Genomic DNA, 23,780 nt, shown 5'->3' with positions numbered 1-23,780 from the left:
GACATAAACAATGACTAATCTAGAGCAATAAAAATAAATAAGGGACTAAAATGACAAAAAAGAGACTAAAAATGCTGATAAAAAATTAATGGAATACTAAAATTTATTAAAAGCATTTTGAAGAAATAAAAATTAGAATCTGAAAAATTAAATTAGTAAAAACTTAATTAACCCTAATCTTATATATTGCTTTAACACCTTGGGACCAAATGGCAATACAGCTATAAACATTAAATAGGATAGTGCCGCTCAGATTCATAACTTGTTGTAATTCAATAGATTTCTCTAGAAATCCAATTTTACATAAATTCAGGCACTTCATGCACTTGCAGCAACTTATTCTGAGTGTAGCAATAAAGTAGTATAACTAGTATATCTATAATGTAAAAATCAATCGATAGAGTTAGTTACGTTAGATTATACAATATGATGTAGATTTCATAGTTTTCATTTCTCTACCAACGAGAAATTTAGCATTCATTTATTTATTGTTATTAAATAAACTTCACGTTAACAAAAGGCTTTGTTATAACAATAGTAAGATTTTAAAAATTAAGACAATAAACATTTATATCCCGTTTATAAAATTAAAACAATAATAAGATGCCTGTTTATAAAATGAAGATAATTGTATATTCGTTTTCCTTTTTATTAAATAATTGTTACATTAATTGTGATGATCAATACGTCAATAAATAGACAATGAAAATTTAAGGTGTCTGCTTATAAAAATAAGATAATTGTATATTATTTTTCTTCATTTTAATAATTGTTTTCTTTTCCTCTCCCATTTTCTCTTTACCTAAGGAATCGATTTTATTTTTTTTAATTTTACTCAACTTTTTTTTACTGCTAATGTTACTTAACTAAACGCTTAAAAAATGTAACTTTCCTTCGCTGTACCATTTTAACCCCAACCAATCACGAGTAATAGATTTTCAAAACATCAAATTTTATTAGAACGATATGATACGAAAACGTAAAATGGAAAATTATCTTTCGTTGGATTTTCACGATACTGGTAAAAGTTGCCTATATTTTGTGCACATTGGGGATGTATGATGACGCAAAACAACTATATACTGCAATTTCGTGTTTATATCATGGAAAAACATACAGGAGAGCAACACATTCTGTAATCACAGACAATGCATCATCGGGGAGGGAAAAAAAATGAGAGCCGAGAAACAACCATCACAATCATCAAAATTCAAGCAGTAAGTGAAACCCTATAATCTCTCCAGTTGTGGTGCAATATTTGTTACCCTATAATGGCTTGTTTACTTTCTCTACAAAGTTGTCTCTCTCTTTACAACATTAGGGTAACAAAGGTTATATATAGCAAGGATTAAGACCCATCTTTGAGACTCAACCGAACGGAGAAGGAACTGGTCCTGCTCCTGCTAGTGCATCTGATCTCTTGATGCTTCCCATTCCACAGACGATGCATCCAGGCGCAGTCACGGCTGAAAATTTGGCTCCACAGAGATCACAAACATCATATCCGATGGTTGACAGCCTGCTTAAGGTGGCAGAACAGAATTGCGAGGGATCTTCCAAAGGATCAATGGACTTGTTAGTCAAACCCCTCTGAACACACAGGTCAATCAGGCTTCTAAATTCATCCTGCTTGCTTGGGGGTGCTTTAGACAACAGTAGTTCCAGCATTTGCTTTGAATAGGCATAATTTTGGACATCCATGTTTCTTTTGATAGCAGTTCGAATGCAATTTATTCTATGCTTAGCTAGAAGAGGCAACGAACCGAGATGACGTGAAAGTCTTCCCATCTCATCTTTTGCACTTATTGCACTTGGACCATGGACTTTTTGCAGACGTCCAATTTCCTGCAATAATGAAGGAAATGCAGATTTTCAATCACCCAACTGCATTACAAAACTCAAGTGGAAGCAATTTTGGAGGTTCATGTCTAAACAGAGAAAACCAACATTTTGTGATGTCAAACAGAAAAAACATGACATTTTCTTTGCACATATTCAGATGAAAAAGTAGCATACATCACCAGTTTTCTTGTCTCTCTACCACTTTGCTATCTTAGGTGTTAGAATGTGTAGTACAGGCCTAATAGGTGTGTGGATTGGGCTGAATGTGTATCAAGCATAGGAGATATATCATCCAAAAGATTCAAACCAACTGGACTTAACCCCTCTATGCTTATTTACACTTTATTTGCTCGATGTAGGACTTCAGTTATCCAACGTCAGGAGTCAGCTGACATCTCTTACAGCACAACAAATATTGACACTTGACAGCATACAAGACTTCTTAAGTCCTAACACAGTTTCTGTGATACAGTAGCTTACGGCCTAGGGGTGAGCAAATTTGATGAACTGAATTAAGACTTAACACAGTTACTTTTTTTGTAAGATGTCCATTCTACTTATGTTTAAAATTGAATAATAGTTATAGTACCTGAAGAAGAGTGACTGCAATCTTGTATTGAGCACAGATTGTTGCTTGAGCTTTTATATCAATTTCACGAGATTGTTCCTTAGCCAAGGCAAGAAAAGCTTCATCAAAGCAAGACAATGCATCTGAAAGATTATTTTGCTCAAGGTGAGCAAGTCCAGTCTTGAAACATACAGAAGCAGGAGCTCCACGGGGAACCTGTCATAAAATCCATGACATGAGATTGGAAACAATGGTGAAACAATATATATGCCCAGCAGGTTAAGTAAAAAGCTAATTTCCTAGATGTGTCATTATCAGAAGAAATAACCCTATCTTGTTCAAGTAGAATACCTAAGTCAGGATCTTTTCTCAAGCAAATTGTCCTAATTTCTTCCCTAGAATCCATAAAATTATGTCATAAAAACAAAGATGTATTCCTTTTTGTTATATTTAGAGGCAAGTTCAATCCAGAACATCTAATTCTTGCATTGCTTCCCGCATTCTTCCATTAACACCCACAGAAAATAATGGACAAATATGTAGAGAACCATATAACCTTAAACAATTCACACATGTATTTATTTATTTATACCTGTCCAGGATGCACAGCAATTTGTTGAGCACCAGTTTGAGGAGGCTTCCCTGAATCAGCAGAATTTGTTACTCCAAGTATGCTAAGATCTAGAGGTTGGCTAGAAATTTGAGCCTGAGCAGCCTGTAACTGAGATTGGGGCATGACCACAGCCTGAGCTGAGGATTGCGGTGGGACACCACCATCAGGAAGTCCTATGGACTCAATTGGAACAACAGGTTGCTGAATGGTTTGAGGGGGAACACCACCTTGAAGACCAACATTAACCTGAAAAGCACTAACCTGATTAGGAGTTGTCTTGTTAATTTCAACCCCTGGAGTGTAATTGGAGAGAAAAGTTCCAGCAGGAGGTAATGTTTGAGCCACTTGAAGGGATGGAATTGTATTCTGAAAGAAATCCTCGGGAATAGGTCCTGGCTTAAGTCCCCCACCCAAAGCCCCAGTAGTTGGCTGTGAAATGGGTTCTGATTGAGTCAATGCATCTGTACCAAAAAGGTCACCAGGAGTTGAAACAGTGGAAGACGCCAATCCTGTAGTTGGTGGTGGCAGGGACAAAATCTGACCAAGATCCTGGCTTCCACCAGATGAGGACCTGCTTCTCATTGGTGGAGCTAACCCTTCACCAAGTTTAAACTGCCTAGTGGCTTCCTTAATCTTATTCACATCCACAGTAGAAGAGGCAATTGGTTTGTCTCGTATTTTTATGCGTAATTTTTTCATTTTGGATACTCCTTCTTCATCACTACTGCTTCCATCAGCAGCAGCTCCGTACAAGGATTTCTTAAATTCTTCTTCTGCTTTGGCCTGTTCATCAGCAGAGGAACTGGCAAGCTGTTGGTTATGGCTTTCCAGACCCATCAATGAATCACCTTTGGTATTACTGACCACATTAGACTGTTTAGATATGGATTTAACTGAAGATGCTTCAAGACCATTTACTTTATTCTCATTACCCGTAGGCATGAAAACCTTAACCAAACTATCTTCCCTCACCTCTACAATATTGCCCCTTCCTTTGATTGAGCCTAAATACACACCAATATGATCTACTATAATGGATGGAATTGTACCATCATCAGTTTTCATGTATGGTGTCACCTCTGCAGCAAGCTCCCACTGAGGTATATCCTTCACAGCAGTAGGTGTTTTAATTTCCCAGTTTCCACCACCCCATTCAGGTCCTTTTGGAACCATACTCTCAGCAGAAAAGTTGGCAAATATACCTTGTGTCCATCCTGTAGATCGAGCACGTAATATCCTATCACAATATCTCCTCAATTCCGAGTCAAGACCTTCTTCTTCCAATTTTTGAGCAAGACGCCGCATGGCACTGGGATTAAGGTGGCATATAAACAGATCAAGCATACTTTCATAATCTGCTATAACTTCAAATGTTTCCTTTGCACTATCAAATTGACCAAACCTGCAAGTGACTTTCAATTAGAAAAATAACAAACTTGTAGATCATGCCATTCAAATAACTACAGTATCATCCACATGCCAAAGCATCAATTGTGGGAGCTCCAAGTTCCAACATTCAGAAGAAAAATATGTCATAGATCTAGTCAACATATGAAGAGCTATAAAATTATAGGAAAATAATACTGATCTTTAACGACATAAACATTATTTACATATAAGCATGCAATAGCTAGCCAAAGCTAATTTGAAGCATTATACAAGGAATCCGGGGAAGGAGGGGAGCAATCATTCACAAAATGGATAACAATTAAGCTAGAAATGATAATAAATAGTAATCATATATCGTACACAAACTTTCCTTTTCCATGATGCTACTCATCTACAGGTAGCAAATGGGTGGATTGAATAGGAAGAAAATAAGCATATGTTGAAAATCATGTCTCAACCACAAAATGGACTCTTTATATAACAAATACAATAGAAAGAAATAATTTTCCTAATTACGATTTACTATATTTACATGATGATACACTGAGCATAGATACTTACATTGAAGCTAAACTGTCAAAATATAATCAAGAAAATATGAAACATTTCCAGATATTTTTCAAATATTCCAACAAAAGTAAAGCCCTAACATATTGACTGTTGAGAATCAGAATATTAATTCTGATTCTAGTATTAATTACAATTTATAGGGATATTATCCTTGATTTATAGGAAACAGAATATCCTCTATTTATGTACAATTAATGTAATTAGCCTATATAAACACGTATCCACTGTGTACTCTGACACACAGTTTCAGTCCAAATATCCCTCATTTTCTCTTATTTTACATGGTATCGAGCCAGGTTGAGGGAATAACGAAAACCGTCCCCGATGGCCCTTTCTTGTCGTCGCACTTATTCCAGTGACCTACTTTCGCTTTTCGACAACCCTTTCTTCTTTTCCGGTGACTTTTCCGGCCAGCCACCCACCGTCACTTTTCCGACGACCCATTGTCCCCAATGAGCCCTTTTGCTCGTCGCCTTTCTTCTGGTGGACCTTTCTGGTCGTTGCACTTGTTACGGCGACCCACTTCCCCATTTCGACCTCGTTTGACGTGGTCTCTCTTTTGTAACCTGTTCATTTTTCCAGCATCTTTCTTTTGTTGCCGGTACTGTTTGTCATTTTCCTGCACTCTCATGGCTCCTTCGGGTACTTGTCGTTCATTTTCGGCAGAGAACTTGTTAGCTATCCTGCCATCGTCTCTTTTTCAGTGTGTTTTCTGGAAACCGCATTCAGCTCGCCGCTCATTTTCTGGCGAAAAACTCTCTGGTTGCCTCTATGTCACTGTATTTCTCGGTGACTTTTGTCCTTCACTGGTTGTGCATTTCTGCCACTATTTCCTCCTTTTCAAGTTTGAATAATTTTGGGTCTCCAGTGTTTGTTTGAAGCTTCCAAATCTTGGTTTTAAGAAGATCGGAACTTGCTTTGAATTTTCTTAGGCTGATGGATATTCCAGCTCTCTCTTCCTAGAAATATTCCCCGATTTCCCCAAGATCCCATCGTCTTCAAAATATTCGTTTGAAGCTTCAAAATGATGGTTTTAAGAAAGTTGGAACTTGCTTTTCTAAGGCTGACGCAATATTCCCCCAACTTCACCAGCATCCTTGAGTTGTTATTCAAACTATCTCCTTTTTAGTGGAGCTCACCTTTTATGTTTATCGTTGGGAATAAATTTTCTTGTAACAAGCTGATTGCTTAGTAAGCTTCAGCTTGACGGGGAGTGTTGAGAATCAGAATTAGTATTCTGATTCTAGTATTAATTACAGTTTATAAGTTTATAAGGATATTATCTTTGATTAAGAGGAGACTAAATATCCTCTATTTATGTATAACTAATGTAATTATCCTATATAAACACGCATCCGCTGTGTACTCTGACACACGGTTTCAGTCCAAATATCCCTCATTTTCTCTTATTTTACATTAACAAAGATTAAAATCCTCGAGAAAGATATAGTTTAAGCAAATTAGAAAAAATGGAGCATGCATCATAATTCAATATCAAAAGCACAATCAAATTTCTTATTTTGCCTACCTGATACAGGCATAACCCAACTGCCTGAATCGATGAAATAAATGAGATGTTGGAGGACATTTTGGATAATCTCTGGAACGCAGAAATTCATCTTTCAAAATATTTAAAGCAGTGGAAAAACGAAGAGCTTTCACAGCATAAACACCTCGCATCACCTAAGATCAAAATATTCACATGGTCAGAAGTTCAGAAAAACCAAAACTAAAATGCCAAGAACAAGGAATTTATGATGCTTACTTGAGTGAACTGTGGACCTGATTGTGATAAAGCCACAGCTAAATCTCCACAAACAGGAGATCCTCTAGCAAGAATATCCAGAGACCTTGGTGTTATGCGCAAGCTGTCAAACCTTCACTCAGATAAAAATTTACAGTGTCAGCATTACCAGCTTTAATATAATTTTATTAAAAGTGTTCTTGAAGTCTACAACCTGGCTTTTATACCCAATAGGTGCAATTCGTTGTGCATATCAGAAATTTGGTGCAATTTAAAAATTATTTGAAATATGTGGTAAATTGAATATCATTTGTTGCAGATCATGGCTCCACAACACTATTAGTTATTTTAATAACTTTTTTTGTCATTGTTGTCAAAAACCACTACTTGGATTTGGACTTGGACGTGTCTCATTTTTTAATATTATTACTTAAGTCATGGCTCCAAGTCAAAGTCACAACTTAGGTGCTGCCTCCACTTGTTATAACTGCATCAACTATATGATTCTTACAATCTGTTGTAATGGTGAGAGTTCATCATCCTTGGTCATCTTGGCTGGTGAAGGCATAGTGGGACAATAATCAGAAATCATCAGTTCACCTATGAATGTTGAGAGTGGAGAGCTATATTGCACAATAAGAAATGATGATGGTGTTCCAACATATTTAGTTGTAGAGGGAAAAAAAATTGAAATGATTGTGGATACTGTGTGGTCATGATTGACAAAACCTTATACAGCATGCTAATCATTATGAGATGATGATATGCCAATGTATGTTTGTCATTATAATCCCTCAGATATGAGTAGACACATAATCTTTGTCTTCCAAACTATTGCTCAGGAACAATAAAATATTTAAGAGCAGCATCCTCATGTTCTGATGAGAAGGCTGATAGATGGATCTCAGATAACAAAGGCAGCATATCCGCACAGATCAAATTAATAAAATATATGAAGTTATCAGTGTGGTTTGGAGGGGCAAAAAAACTCTGGATTGGGTGCATCATAGAATACAGGGATAGGCAAGTCACAAACTGTAAGAACATTTTAGAGCAGAATATGAAGAAAATTATTCCATCTCTGTTCTTATTTTGTATGATCAGAAATACATTATATTGCAATGCAAGGAAATAAATATGAAAAAGGAAATGATAAACGGGAAATTTCCTGAATTAACTAGGAGTCCCAAAAATACAGGAATGACAATAAAATCAGGATAGTTGACCACAATCCTTCCAATTATGAGATCTGTAATTCTCATAAATCATAATATTTCAGGATTGATTTCCTGCAATACTAAAGTAAATAATGAAGCATTTTTCTTAAAGAACCACCAAAATCTGTTCCTTCCGAGATATATATTGTTGGGTGAAATGCAAGTACATACCAAATAATGAGTTCTCATGTGAAAAAACAGAGCATGAAATCCCCTAAAAGACAGTTACCACATATCATCCACAGGCCATTCCACTCAGGATACTCATTGGGCCAAAACACTCTTTCTTTACCTCACATATCAACATAATGAATGACATTGAGGTTAGGTGGGTTTTATGGAAACATATTAGTATATTTAGACCAACTAAATTACATATGGATGAATAATGGTTGACCACTTCATATATATTAACAATGCATTTGATGAGATCAACCTAATATCAATGATGTCATAACATTAATATGCAAGGTAAAGAAGAGGTTTTTTTGCCAATGAACATTGTGAGTGGATTGCCTTGTGGTTAATTGCATAATAACTCACAGATTACACGGAGTAGTACCAACATGACATGTGAGTAGATACTCACATGTGAGTATCTAATATCTATTTCCAATTTGGAACTATTCATGTAACAAGGTAGAGTATATTATATTGCAGCCATGGGCCACATAATTTACATAAAACAGTATAACCAAAAAAAATAGAAGAAAAGAAACTAACGGTGGTCATGGCTCATGGTCATGATTTTCATGGAGAGAGAGAGAGACAGACAGACAGACTGTACCTGAGCCATGACTTTTATCTATATGACTTCAACAATAAATATAACAATTACTAACACCAAGCTATGTCATGCAGCTATGAATTGCATTAAGCAACTATTTATTTTAAACCATTTTGGGTAATATCCGCTAACTTCAGCAAACTGCAAATATGCAAATCAAATTGCACCTCTTAAGTAAAAATCCCTAAATATTTCCACTACATAAGCATCAGTTGAATTTTTCTAAAAGGTTAAAAGTAGAAAAGAAGGAAACCTCGATGTTATTTGGTATAATATTTCTGACAAGTCAAGCTTCTGTTCAAAACTTAGCTGCATTGTGGCAAATCCAATAAGAATTGGTTCAAGAAGACCAACAAGACAGCTTTTGATCTCAACCCTCTTCTTCTGTCTGGGATTTATTTCCGTTGGATTAGCAAGCAACAATCGATCATTCAAAGAACCAACCAAGACTGCAAGAGAAACTCATAAATAGATCAGTAGGACAGTGCAAAAATGTACAGTAGTTGAAAAAAACATAATGCATCTATGAAATAATGTATGGTTAAGATATTACAACATCCCAGTATGCAGCAAGAAAATTACCTGCATAAGGCATACTGATTGAGAGGATAGACCTAACTTTTCCATCCCAACCAAGTATACTGATTGCAGCAGCAGTAGAAAAAAGGAGGGCTGGCCCAACCCACAATAGAGATCTAAAGTGAGTATGAGTTATGGTTTCCAAAAAGAGAATATGTGAAGCAAGAAGCTTAAATACTGTATGGTTAGAGGGGAAGAATTTTGACAGAAACCCTCTGGTTTAAAAGTTTGGAGCAGAGGCAGCAAAAATGAGGGGCCAAGAAACCCTCCCCTTCAATATTAGGATGATGTTATTTTCCACCCCATCCCCTCCTTTAAACCAATAAGTTCATTAGAATAAATAAATGTTTTGTTGATTTTATAAAGAAACAAGTATAAAGGATATTGAAGGAAGTCCCTTGTCAAAATTTGCATAAGTGCCAGCAAGTATATCAAGGGCTGCCGAAACAATAAGGACTCGCTGTGTTGTTAAAATTCCAGCAACATGTCCCCTAAGAGTTTCTTGCCAGTGCACCTATCAATTTGAAGAAACGTGAATTAGCACAAAGTCAGCACATAGCAGAACCATAGTACAGAGCTATTTGATAATATTTCCCACAAACAAGGAACCCTATAATCACTGGAAGCAAGAATGAAGGATCAAAAAGTTTTTCATTTTTAGGGGCAAAGAGAGGATAGAAAAAGCTCTAAATATATTATCCTTGTTGCCCCCATTTTACAAATAAAAATTAAATGTGTTGAGATCCACACACCAATTAGAGATATGACCAATGTAGTCCTTATAAGTCTTGGGTAGTCCTCACCTAGCAACCTAGAGCATGGCAAACTGGCAATATAGGTGACTAACTCAACAATGGATCTAGGATAGGCTCTAATACAATTTTAAAGTTTGGGCTTAGAGCCTAAATCAACCCCACACAAATCGGCTTGTAAGGTGAGGATTGCCCAAGCTTTATAAGTTCTATTTAAGTATATCTCTAATCAATGTGGGACTAAACACACCTAAGAACCGCATCTTGGTGACTACACTCTACGACACTTAACTCAGCCTTTCTGGTCAGCGCTTCCATAAGTAGCCCTTTCCAACCTATGGCTGATCACAATTAATGCAGCTTTCTAACATGGTTTTTTTTTTTTTAGCAAAATTAGATATATATATATATATATATATTAATCTGAATAGATACAAGTACCAGAGGTACTATGTACATAAGTAGAGTGCCATACACATGGTTCCTTAGAGAAACTGCTACAGTTTGAATAGGAACCCAAATATGGCTACATAAGTAGAACACCTGCTAGAAATACAAGAAAAGCTATCCCCTACTAATACAAAAATCCTTGTCGAATTTGACTCGACCATTGATTAAAGTGAATGGTAAAATCTTTCTCGATGTTTCTTAGCCAAGTCCACATTAAGAATATAGCATCCTCGAACAACTTGTTGCCATTAAAACTTGCATTTGAGAAAATAACTCTGTTTCGCATCTGCCAAATGGACCAAACTACAGCCATCCACCAACTTTGCCATCTCTTGACCCTTATGCCATCCACCTGAACACATGAGTATTGGATGAAATGTTGTCTTGAGTTTGATGGAAACACGGTTTTAATATTCATCCAAGACATAGTCTCCCACCATATAGGCTGTATCTTCGCGCAGTGAAGGAATAAATGGGCCGCCTCCTCCTCCACACATCCACAAAATGGGCAAGACAAATCCATGATCTGCACTTGTCTCCTCTGCAGATTTTTCTTTGTAGGTAATCTATCTCTAAATAATCTCCACGCGAAAACAGCGATCTTACTAGGTATCTTCAATTTCCACAACTCCATAAAACATTCATCATTACTTGCAGCTGCTCCCCCTTCCCAAACCAGCTGGTAGGCACTATGAGTAGAATATATGCCTGATGGATATCCTATCCATTCCCATTTGTCCCCTCCTTGCTGCTGTATGGTCTTGCCATCTACCTCATTAAGGAAGCTGATTACTGATTCGATTTCAGACTCGAACAGTGGTCTTCTCCAAATAAAGTGCCATTCCCATCTATTATCCTTGTGAGATCCCAATTGTTGGATAGTCTGTTGTTGCTGTGATGATATGAGGTAAAGTCGCGGTTATTTTTCAGCTAATGATTCCACCTGACCTAACCACCTATCCTCCCAGAATTTAATTTTATCACCAACTCCCACCTTCCAACTAAATCCATCTTGAAGGACCCTTCCCTGGTAAGATTGAATTGCAACCTTTTTTAGATCCTTCCACCATGTTAACTCATTTGCTGCCCTTCCTACTTCCTCCAAACCCCTCCATCCACCATATTTAGATTCCACTACTTTAGCCCAAAGTTCCCCTTGGTTCCGTAGAAAATGCCACTTCCATTTGCCTAGGAGAGCGAGATTGAAAGAATTAATATCCTTAATGCCAAGCCCTCCCCTTTCTTTTGGTAAGCACACCGTATCCCACCTAATCCATGAGATCTTGCTTTGGTCCGAACCACCTCCCCATAGGAATCTCCTCTGAATTTTCACTAGCTTATCCACCACCGATTGCGGCACCCTGAAAAAAGAAAAGAAATAGATAGGAATTGATGTTAAGACTGATTGTATTAATGTCACTCTCCCCCCAAACGAGATATGTCTTTGCTTCCATTTTGATAATTGTCTCTCACATTTTTGGATAACCGACTCCCACATCTGGCCCCTCCTCGGGTTGGCCCCTATTGGAATACCAAGATAAACGAAAGGAAAAGCCAGCAAACTACAGTGTAAATAATTAGCCGCATGTTGCTTCCATTGATCTGTTACTCCGAAGGCTCCAAAACTACTCTCAGCAAAATTGATCCTTAAGCCAGATACCGGCTCAAAAGACCTTAGGATAACCTTTACAGCTTCAACATTCTCCATAGATGCTTCTCCGAAAAAGATTGTGTCATCAGCATATTGTAGGATGCTGATGGGCACATTATTGCCACCCACAAGGTATCCCTTATACATATTTTCCTCCATAGCTCTCCTCATCAACCCCGTCAAACCTTCAGCAACTATATTAAATAGGAAAGGTGCCAATGGGTCCCCTTGCCTAAGACCCCTTTGAGGTAGGAACTCAGTTGTCGGGCTGCCATTCACTAAAACAGAAATAGATGCGGATTTCACGCACCCTTCAATCCACTTGATCCACTTCTGACTAAAACCTGTTCTCTGCATCATGTACACTAGAAAATTCCACGAAACCGAATCATATGCCTTTTCATAATCCACTTTGAAGACAAGGCAAGATTTGTTACTCCTCTTTGCTTCATCTATAACCTCATTCGCTATGAGTGCACTATGAAGTAAATGTCTCCCTTCAATGAAAGCAGATTGGGCCTCGTTGCTTTCTAACATGGTTATATATATTGTTAAAAAAAATTATATGAAATTACACACACACAACTACCCTCCAAATTTGTTTTGATAAACAAAGAATTTATTAAGAAAGAAAGGAGATACACATACAGGGGAAAAAAATATCCTCTGTAAACTAAATAAAAAAAAGGGAACCAGGGGGGGGGTTAAGAACAGGAAACATGTAACATTGTACACCAATCTCTCCGAAGATCTACCAAAGACACCCACCTTAAAAAGTCCTTTAGCATAATACAACAAAGAAGTTAAGTGCACTATTCTAACCCAAGTGATTTCCAAAGGTAAACAATCAACCAGTGAAAATTCTACCACTTCTTTCCAACCAAATACCCAGCACAACTACAAATTGAGCACAACATGAAAGCCTTTTAGCATCTCTATTGGTGCCAAAAGTTATAAAATTAACACTTTTTCTGAATATCCTTGGGGCAAACCCAATCTTCACCAACATGAAGAACACCAAACAATCCATTTCCCTCTTTTTCTTTTACTCATCTTCCAACTATTTCATTTAATATCAGAGATAATTAAAAAGCACACTTCTAAATGATACCTGAAGTACGATCTCATTTCTTTTCAACTTAATTGACTTTTTCCCCTCACTATTGGTTGATATGTAATGGCCATTGGCAGTTGAAGTTGATAGGCGGTACCCTTGTATGAGCTTTGCTATTCCAATTTGGTTCCCATGAGAAGCAAACATCAAAGATGAATCTACATTCAGAGAAACCATTTTCAATACTTTATGCTACTGCCAAAGTAATGCTTATCTTAAGTGACTAGGTGTGTCTGTTAATAAATAGATAAATATATACACATGTGAATACATATATTCAATCACCTAATGGAGTAGAAAAGATGCGATCAACTTCAGTTTCAAACATAAATGGTGTCGGGCCCCGAATTGAACCAGCACTAGTCTCAGCAGTTGCAGTTGGATTTTCTTCAAAAACTTTATCATTGTCCTTAGCTTCTTGAGAGGCCCCTCCTGGTAGAGTATACACACCCAATCCTGTTTTGTCATCATCAAGTATAGCAAACTGATTTTCATTGGGGCCAATAAATGCTGCATCTCGACCTACAAGACAGTTACTTGAGTTGTTAACAAATAACACATGACTTAAACTTGACTCAGAAAAAAATATACTCCAAATAGAAATACCTTTTACTGTGCTGCTTTTACTGTTTGCTACCTGTGCATCACTATTTTCCCAGTAAAGCACAACTTCATTTGTAGCACCACTAAATTCATACACTACAAGAAATAAGCGCTGTTTTTTACTGTGTATCAAGTATTTTGCACGGTACTCCACATTTCCAGGAATCTATAGAAAATTAATGAAAAACATTACAAGGTTGAATTTGTCAATTTTGCAAAATTTTCACTTACAATAAATAAATACTTCCAGCATATCAATATTATGTAAAATGAAAGTCTCAACAAAAATAATAAATACATGATATATGTAAAAAAAATACTACTCTCTATATTACCGAATTATATAGCTTCCTGTAGATACTGTCAGATCCAGATGAAAGATTGTGTGCCATAAGGTTCAGTCCATCCATATAGTATGCCCTGACTGGATAATGAAGAACTCGGTTTGCTTTATTAAAGAAATTTAGCTCCAAATGAAATGGCTGGCACATAAGTGGTGTCAGATGATTGAAACAGAAAATATAACAAAAAGAAATGTTTCAAAACCAATTGCCAGATGAATCATACCTGGCAAACTGGAAAGTCCTTCAGATGATGCTTGTTATCTAGAACAGTGATGAGAGGCAAGCGTGATATAGGAGAAATTTTTGCATGGCCTTCCATAAAATGCTACAAAAATATGTAAAGGTACCATTCAGATTTCAGAAAGAATCAATAAGAAACAAAAGTGCAGACCTCTCATTTCTTTGTCTCCTAATGTGTTTAATGTGCTGTTCTAGTTTGGAAACATGCAACTATTTTTTTTTTACATTGTTCTACAGAAAATTTTCTCTGGAATAGATTTTTGATAAAAATTGGGTCCGCCCAAAGGCCTTCAATTATTTTTGCCTTAGTCAATTTAGAGGATCTGGCTTTTTGTAAAGAAGCTAAACTTCTGTGGCAGTGCTTGTTTTGGTGGCTCTCTAGTGTCTATAGCTACAAAGGAATGCTAGAATTTTCAAAGGCATTTTGTGATCTCAACACAACATTTGGGACAGGATTACTTTCTTGGCTAGTATGTGGTGTTCTGCTCAAGGACTGTTTGGAGTGTTTTCTATGTTACACGTGGAGATTGACAAGCCTTGTTAAATGACTCAATCTTAGTTTGTAGAAATTTATTTTGTTATTTCTTGAGAAGATGCCTTATTATCTATCCTTAGACTTAATCTGATAACAGCAGAAGATCAGTTCCATATGCAACAATAAACTCATATACAATAACAATAAATAAAACAAGAAACATACACTATAAAGAAAAGCTTTCCTTGCAATGTCTGATATTGTAAGATGCCCATGGCTGCAAGAAAAGTGCAGATGTCAACAATGACATAAGATTCTTGAACAAACTGAAATTGTATTACTATCTCATTAAAAATAGAGTACAAGGATAGCTCTATAATAACAGTCTACACTAATTGACTTATGGGCCCAATGCAACAAAGGTATGCATATAAATTATATGCACCAAGCTTGTTAGAAATAAAGGATCGAACCAGAGTAGCTCTGATACCAAATTCTAAGAGCATAATCCTAGTTGTTATTGGGCCTATCAGGTTATCTGTATATTGAACCACCCACAAATATTCAGTCCTGCAGACTTCACGCTCAGGATGTCTAGTCTTTGACATGAAGGGGGAGGATCTCACATTGACTAATGATATGGCCAAATTAGCATATATAAGGGGCATCCCTCACTCCATAAAGTAGCTTTTTGATACTGAGTTAGAGCCAAACCGAAATTCTAAAAATCAGAAAACAAATCAACCTAATATACTGTACAGTATTTCACATTTCACTAATTACTGTAGAATATTTCAACAACTTTAAAACTACTAGATTTTGCAACTAAACCACAAGTGCAGGTATAGGTATCAAGTACCATTTTGGATAGAAGACAGCAGTACCCAATCAAGACCAAACTCTATGGAGAAGAATAGTAGGAGATTTAAGCCTAATTGGTTTGAGAAAATGTTTTCCATTCTCATTTCCCATGTTCAATTTATTTCCTATTTTCAAAGAGGAAATGGTGGAAACAAAGTGAACTTTGAAAACAGGAAAGTGAAAACCACATGACACATTGTTTAATTATTAATGAAAACATGAAACCAAAAAAAATAAAAAAACAAACCAAATAGACCCTAGGTCCAAGCAGCATACTATGATTAACCTGATGGATTCTGACCATCATGTTTCCTACGAGAGACTATTGACAACTGTTCCTCTACATAGCTGCAAATTCTAACTCACCCTTTAAGATGATGCTCTTGTAGTTGAGCTTGAAGCTGATGGTCCGCCAACACTCCAGACGAACCCAAGGCAGAAAGTTTTTCCTTTAAAACAGATGCTGCATAGCACCTCTACCATCAGCATATCTGATTAAGGTGCAGGATGGAAGCAGAAGAAATATGCAAATATGACACACGAGACACTAGTAAAAAGAATACAATGTCCAACAATAAACTACAATAAATGAGTAACAATGATGGCAGAAGTTCAAGGATTTTGCCTGAATTCGTCACTTACTTTCTCGTTTTTTCCCTCTCTAGTTTGTTATAATTCCTTGTTAAAATTATAGGATTTACATAGCAAAGGAAGAAAAGGAGGGAATAGAGACTCAATAATAAATATTAACTTGATATGGTGTATTACTGTATTATGATGTGATACAAAATACTAACCAAAAATGCCTATTTTATACTAATACTAGACTCCTAATCCTTCATAGAGATTGGTATAGTTATTAAGGAATTTTTATCCTCTTGCACTTGTCTTTTTTATCTTACTAAATTCTGTTTTATCAAAAATAATAATAAACTTGACTCCTAATCTTAATTAAATTAAATACATGAACAAGAAAACTTCCTGAAAAAAAAAGATAAAATCTCCAAGAATAAAGTAAGGTTCCTTAAAAGATAAGATTCCTACAAATTAGGTAACATAATTTTCCTAAAAACAAAGCAAAAAAATATACTAGTCTATTATGCATCATTTTCTCCCTCTAAAATATTATGTAGATATTCTGCAACATTGTTGTTCAAAATCACAAATTAAAGACATTGACGGAGGATTATGAAAGATGCCCACAAAAAGTGGAGTTAAAAAATGTAATATTTTCGACATTAGATTGGACAATGAGCAGAGAAGTTAATCAATTGCCCCCATGATGACAAACATTAAAACTCAAGATCTTTCATTCAACACAAGCTTTTGTGTTGAGGGATGGATGTATAGTGGCCAAAGCATAGTCACAAATAATGGAATTTTTTTCTTATTTAGATAGCAAATATAGTAACATACTTAGTACGAATTTGTATTAGCTTATTTTGGGACCAAAAATAATTTGTTTGGGAAGCTTTTTGTCGGAGCTTTTTGCACAAGAAAAAAAAAAGATTATTTCTTCGAAATAAGCTGTATGCTATAACGGCTCTTTAATGTTGATTCTAGAAAAATGAAAACAATTACCTGAAGATCCTCGTGCACTTTGTAAAACTGCAAAAAGTTGCTTTCTCCCATCTGTACTGTATCTGGCCTTATTTTTTGAATTGTCCGCAATTGTCGCATTCTGTTAAAATAAAAAATTATCTTCCACATTCAACGACAAGCAAGGTATAAACAAAGTAAGGTAGCACGTAACTGCAAACACTAGTGCTGCCAAATTAGATTTTGGATGAAACTCTAAAGCTTTGATTCGCGGCAATGGATAAACTGCTTCTCCACCCTGTTGAGAAAGGATGCGAGGGATATCAATTGATTCAATTGCTGCATCATAATGTAATACATATTAGCCAAATACTTATGAAAAGAATAGTTCAAGAATGAAGCATGACTAAGTTTTTCCTCTCACTATCTATCCAGTAAAAGATTCTATAACTACTAGGAGGGAGGAAAAGTAGAAGCAGAAATATTCTGCAATATAATTAACATACGCTATAAAAATTCAAAAGAATCAAAACCAACAGAAAGTCATCAGATATTCCAGGTAAAGACAAAAAGTGTCAATATAGCTAACCTGCAGGCTCAAAAAAATTAGCCTGTGTGGGAGGTCCATTAGGATTCACTGTAACACGCGTTTCCCAAACATGAAGATTTCCATCCTTAGATAGAGTTATAAGTAAACGCAACATGGGGAGCCAAGCAACTGATGTTATCGGTTGTGAGCCAACTTGTTTTCTGAAATTTCAATAACAAAAAATGATCAGATATAACCAAATTAACAAGCCTAAACTCAAATATTTACAAATGACCACAGTATAGTAACAAATAAGAAATCATAGCTGACAATGAAGCCAAGTCTCAGTCGTGGTACAAGAAAAAACTAGATTATAAGTAAATTACACTCACATTCCAATCATACTAGGTCTCTCAGTTGATACATCCCATACCAGCAGTGTACCTCGTCGATCCCCAACAAAAATCCATTCCAGAGTTGGATGAAATGCAAATGCACCAGCACCAAGAAGCTTTATAGTATTGTCAACTGAATAGAAAACACTATAATATAAATACAAATAATACTACTAATAGAACTTATAAGAGAAATATAAAGCATATCAATAGGAAAAAAAATACGTAGGAAATCATCCTTACGTTGTAGTGTGTAATGAACAGCATAGGTATGAATATTATATGCTCGAATCAAACCTTCTGCATAAGCAACATACTGGGATGGAAAAACAATTAAGTCAAATTCAAGAAAGAAAGGATTGAAGTATCTCATTCACATAAGAGACTCAACACTAGAAATCTCTTACAGCAGAAATGCACATCCCATGAACTTACTGGAAAATGTAATCATGATAAAAAGTACACTGAAAACATTACCAGTACAGGGAGGCGAGGATGACAAGCAAGGTTAACAATAGGCTTCTTCAAGTCTGTCTTGATTTTCGTGGGTGTTCTACCGCCTTCAACAGTTCCAACAACTTCATTTATGCAGAAACAGATATTTAACAAAAATCATCACCATTAGTAATCAAACTACAACAAACACATTTATCTACACATGATAAAACAGAGCCAACCTGTCACACTCATTCGTTTATGAAACCCAAAAAACACAACAGGTTGTAGTGGGGTCAAAGCCATATGAACTTCTGTATCAGAAAAAATTTGCTCTGTCTTCTTCTCTGGTGAATGCAATACACATGTTTGCTCTAAGTCAAAATCACAAGACCGTATTGTACAATCCTACATGTAAAAGCAACCAACAGGCATAATAAGAATAAAAGAACTCTCCAATCACAATATATAATATATAAACTAATAAACTAAAACAAAATACAATTGAGGTGCATAACTAAAAAAGAAAAACAGAAACAGCAAACGAATAGCTATAATTGCCAAGTCCTAAGTGACAGAAAATTAAACAAATGAAATTTATAAAAGAAAAAACCTAGCAAGAAAAAAATAAATAAGCAAAACAAAAGTTCAACTGAACAAGAGAATTTATGCTTACACATTTTTGTATGTTAATGAACAAGAATAATAAAATCAAAGAACAATTATAAGGATTTTTCTAATTAAACTTCCGAATAGCTTTAATTTTTTTTTCTGGACTTCATCAAGTAAAACACTTCGGCGGTTCAGCAAGATACTAATTCCTAAATTGTTGTTTGTCTGCACCATCTACAATACATCCATCAGGATTTTATTAGCATATTACTACCTGTATTTAAAACTTCAGAAAAATTTTCTGGACATTTGTGTTCATCGAGAGAAAAATAATGTTTTCTGATCAAACAACAATCATTTGCAGAACCACATCCTTCATTATGAAAACATGTCTTGAAAACTTAAAATACAACAAAAGGATTATTTTAGGGTGGGGGGAGGATAATGGCACATGAAAAGTTCAGGTATGGTCAACCTGGAGGATTGCAATCACAGTATGCCCACTTGTAGGACTGTAAGACATTCGCACAGCAGGTGCTCCAATGTCAAGAGCAGAAATCTTGCTTCCTGTTAATGCATCAAATTCTGCAATAAATTGAAACAAACCATCAGATAAAACAATTGAGCCCAAATCAAGTCAACACACAAAGAAATGCATCATGCAACAACAATAAGTCCACTCAAACAAGATTTCTAAATGTGGCAAACCATTTTATTTACACAAGACAATAGATTGATTAGAATCCCTAGCTAAATTTAAACAAAAAAAAAGGACAATAACAGGTAGATAACTGAACCCATATTTTCTAACAGTAGTTGACAATAACAGAGCTACTCTTAAAAGAAGTGTTCTTTTATATAAGCGCTTATTTAAGAAGCAAATAGAATTTGCGTCTTAAAAGAAGCAGATAGGATTTGCTTCTTAAAAGAAGTAGAAAACTGTTTTTTAAGCAAAAGCAGTTTAGACAAACACTAAAAAACAGAAAGTTACTTTTTTTATTAAAATAAGCGCTTATTTCAGCAAATAAGTTTAAACAAACTGGCTCTATAAAACTTGGAGCTTATGTATACAATAATAAACATATGTGAATGAAAGTGTCTGCTTCATAGTTCATAACCAGATGATTATGAATCTACAGCAACCACCCTAGTTAATGATAATCCGTGTACATACTGTTGAAAGCAATGGTGATCCATGTGATGCTCAACAGCAAGTATTGGCAAATATGACATAAAACAATATATCATAAATCTAAGAGCTTATACATTCGGTAATATGTGTATATGTGTGAGAGAGAGTGTCTGCTTCATAGTTCATTAGTTAGAGCTTATATATACAAGCAATATATGCAGCGCGTGGCTACCTCAAGGCCAATGAAACAGCCACCTTAGGCCCCCAATCTAAGTTCTTAACTATGTTGCAATTTCTTAGATTCAATTTGAGATTAACTATGCTGCAAGATAGTAATTGAATGAATTAGCATAAAGTGAGATGTTGAAAATGTTTGATTATAAAACTAATTAATAAATTTGCAGCTAAAAAAGTCAGAAAATAAAATGAAAATTAAAGAGTATTATTATAATAGGACTTCAGTATAACATTTGTCTAAGGCATCAAAATCACTAGACAAGGCCCTGAATACACAGCAAAAACCCTAGTCAACTACCATAGGCTCAGATTTCACGGATCAAATCAACACACAAATTTGCTTCTATTCGCACGTGCCTTCAGAAACTAAGACTTCAAGAGCAAGCTAAACAGCAGCATTGAAAACCATAACAAACAACGCAATCATACAAACCGAATTTCCAATTAGTGTATCGAAGTTAGTTCGCGGAATCGAATAGGTGAGAAAGAGAGTGTGTAATTCGCTCACCGACGATGTAGGTTCCGATTGCGACGGCGACGAGAGCTTGGTGAGGATGGAAGGAAGCAGCGTGAGGCTGCAGAGGTCTCACGCCGCGCCCCACGTGGCGCAGATCAAGGTGCTGCAGCGTCGTCCACTCCATGAATCGCGTTCTTAAACAACAACTTCACCGCATTCAGATCCTGTTCGCGCTTTTGAGGAAACGCGAGACTGATTTCTGCTGGTGCTATCGCGATTATCGATCTGAAATGGAGTGCGCGGAATCCAAGGAGAGAGGGATTGTGAGAGATCGCGGAGCGGTGTGAAGTTGGGAACAACTCTGGTGTGTAAAAGTGATGGAGACCAAAGAAGAAGATGGAGAAGGAAAGTTATTTGAGTGTTGCTAGGTGCACCCAGCATTTTTGCTGGTGCACCCAGCAAAGTTTTTAAATGGCAAAAATGCCCCTGGCTTCTTTCTTCCTTAAAAATGAATTTTTTTAAAGAAAGGCGCAGAACCTCCATTTTTGTTTGCTGTGCTTTCTCTCGTTTTCTCTTTTTCGTGCGGCATTGCGTCTTGTTCGTGAGGGTAGCAGCGTTGAGGGTACCGGCGTGAAGGTGAAGGTACCGGCGTCGAGCGTTGCGGTGGTCGATGGCGGCAAATGAGGTACGCAGAACCTCCATTTTTGTTCGCAGACGTACGGACATCCTTCCGGATCAAGTTGATTCGTAAGTTCCGGATCAACTTGATCTGTAAGTGTATTATTTTTGGTATTTGCTGTTTTTGCATCTGTTTTTGCATTTTTGCATCTGTTTTTCCATTTATTTTCCTTTTTTATTTTAAATTACTAATTTTTTTGTATGGTCATTTTTTGTTTGATTTGGTTAGATGGATGAAGATGAGTGGATGTATGAAATAATGTCTGAACGAGCAGATATGGATTATGAAAATGCAGAATCATGTGGTGTGAATGAACCACATGTTGATTGTTCGGATACGTTCAAGACTTCTCAGGTTATAATGTTAATGTTTGTCACATATTTAATAAAATGAATATTGGTAGAAAACTTAAATTATGTGGATTTTGTAGGTGTTTGAGTGCCGAGATGATGTTTTACGGTGAGCTCGATCTGTGGCTCATGAAAACAGATTTGTGGTGGTGATTTTAAGGTCGGACACAAACACAGGTAGTAGAGGAAGGAGTACGTTTGTGTTAATTGGCTGTGAAAGGAGTGGCGAGTATAGGTATAGGAAAAAAGAATTTATCAGAAGAGACACTGGGACTAGGAAATGTGGGTGTCCCTTCAAGCTTCGTTGCAAGCCAGTGGCTAGAGGAAAAGGTTGGATGGTGAAGTTGATTTGTGGAGTGCATAATCATGAATTGGCCAAGTCATTAGTTGGACATCCATATGCGAGGTGATTGACTAAAGCTGAAAAAACACTTATTCCTGATATGACGAAGTCCATGGTGAAGCCAAGAAACATTCTACTAACTTTGAAGGAACACAATGTCAATAGCTGTATGACTATTAAACAGATATACAATGCAAGAAGTGCATTCTGTTCTTCCATAAGAGGAAGCGATCTAGAAATGCAACATCTGATGAAGCTTCTTGAACGTGATCAATATATTTATTGGCACAGAATAAAGGATGAAGACGTGGTTCGTGATATCTTTTGGTGTCACCCTGATTCAGTGAAGTTAGTCAACGCATGCAATTTGGTGTTTTTGATAGACAACACCTACAAAACAAATCGGTATAGACTCCCATTGCTCGATTTTGTTGGGATGACACCGATTGAGATGACATTCTCTGCCGGTTTTGCATATGTGGAGGGTGAACGCTTTAATAATTTGGTATGGGCTTTACAACGCTTCCGAGGCCTTTTTTTAAAGCGTGATGCCCTCCCTGGAGTTATTGTCACTGACAGAGACCAAGCATTGATGAATGCAGTGAAAGATGTATTCCCTGAATGCACAAATTTGTTGTGCATCTTTCACATAAATAAGAATGTGAAGGCTAAATGTAAATCACTAATTGCACAAAAAAATGTTTGGGATTATGTCATGGATTGCTGAGGATCTCTGATTGATTGTCCTTCAGAACAGCAATTTGATGAATGCTTGAAGAAGTTCAAAGTAGCTTGCGCACCTTGGCCAATATTTGTTGACTATGTCAAGGAAACATGGATAATACCACACAAGGAAAAATTTGTTTCCGCCTGGACTAATAAGGTGATGCACTTAGGAAACACAACAACAAACAAGTATGAAACTGTTCAACTATTTCTATTAACGTTGAAAAATTTATGGAATTGTATTATTGTATATGTTTATTTTTATTTGTGTATTTGAAATGTAGGGTTGAATCTGTTCACTCATCTTTAAAAAGACTGTTACAAAATAGCATTGGAGACTTATGTAGTGTGTGGGATGTCGTGAACAACATGATTACGTTGCAGCACACACAGATTAAAGCATCATTTGAAACAAGTACACATGTCGTTGGACATGTGTTCCAAAAAAACCTTATACAGGAGGCTGCTTGGAATGGTTTCAAGGTATGCTTTAAATCAGATTGTTGCTGAATTTGAGCGTGTTCACTATGCTGGCAAGAATCCCTCA

General features: G+C 36.2%; 1 protein-coding gene across 1 annotated transcript; it reads right to left on the bottom strand.

The window, feature by feature from the left end:
- Positions 1–1,179: 1,179 nt before the first annotated feature.
- LOC100804284 (uncharacterized) lies at positions 1,180–21,516 on the bottom strand. The gene is made up of 24 exons (XM_006600931.4): positions 21,187–21,516; positions 19,785–19,894; positions 18,940–19,105; positions 18,740–18,840; positions 18,506–18,578; positions 18,260–18,395; positions 17,928–18,088; positions 17,553–17,677; positions 17,381–17,480; positions 16,166–16,262; positions 15,164–15,215; positions 14,447–14,548; positions 14,215–14,361; positions 13,883–14,045; positions 13,562–13,798; positions 13,274–13,434; positions 9,695–9,823; positions 9,313–9,430; positions 8,984–9,179; positions 6,748–6,859; positions 6,511–6,665; positions 3,003–4,425; positions 2,432–2,626; positions 1,180–1,845 (listed from the first exon to the last, which is right to left on the bottom strand). The coding sequence occupies exons 1-24, from the start codon at positions 21,317–21,319 to the stop codon at positions 1,369–1,371; spliced, it is 4,869 nt and encodes a 1,622-aa protein (XP_006600994.1). The 5' UTR covers positions 21,320–21,516; the 3' UTR covers positions 1,180–1,368.
- Between the last annotated feature and the right edge of the window lie 2,264 nt (positions 21,517–23,780).

This window comes from Glycine max, chromosome 17, assembly GCF_000004515.6.
Source record: "Glycine max cultivar Williams 82 chromosome 17, Glycine_max_v4.0, whole genome shotgun sequence".
Taxonomy (NCBI): Eukaryota; Viridiplantae; Streptophyta; class Magnoliopsida; order Fabales; family Fabaceae; genus Glycine; species Glycine max.
The sequence above is the reverse complement of the archived record's forward strand: the minus strand, read 5'-3'. Positions and strand labels throughout refer to the sequence as shown.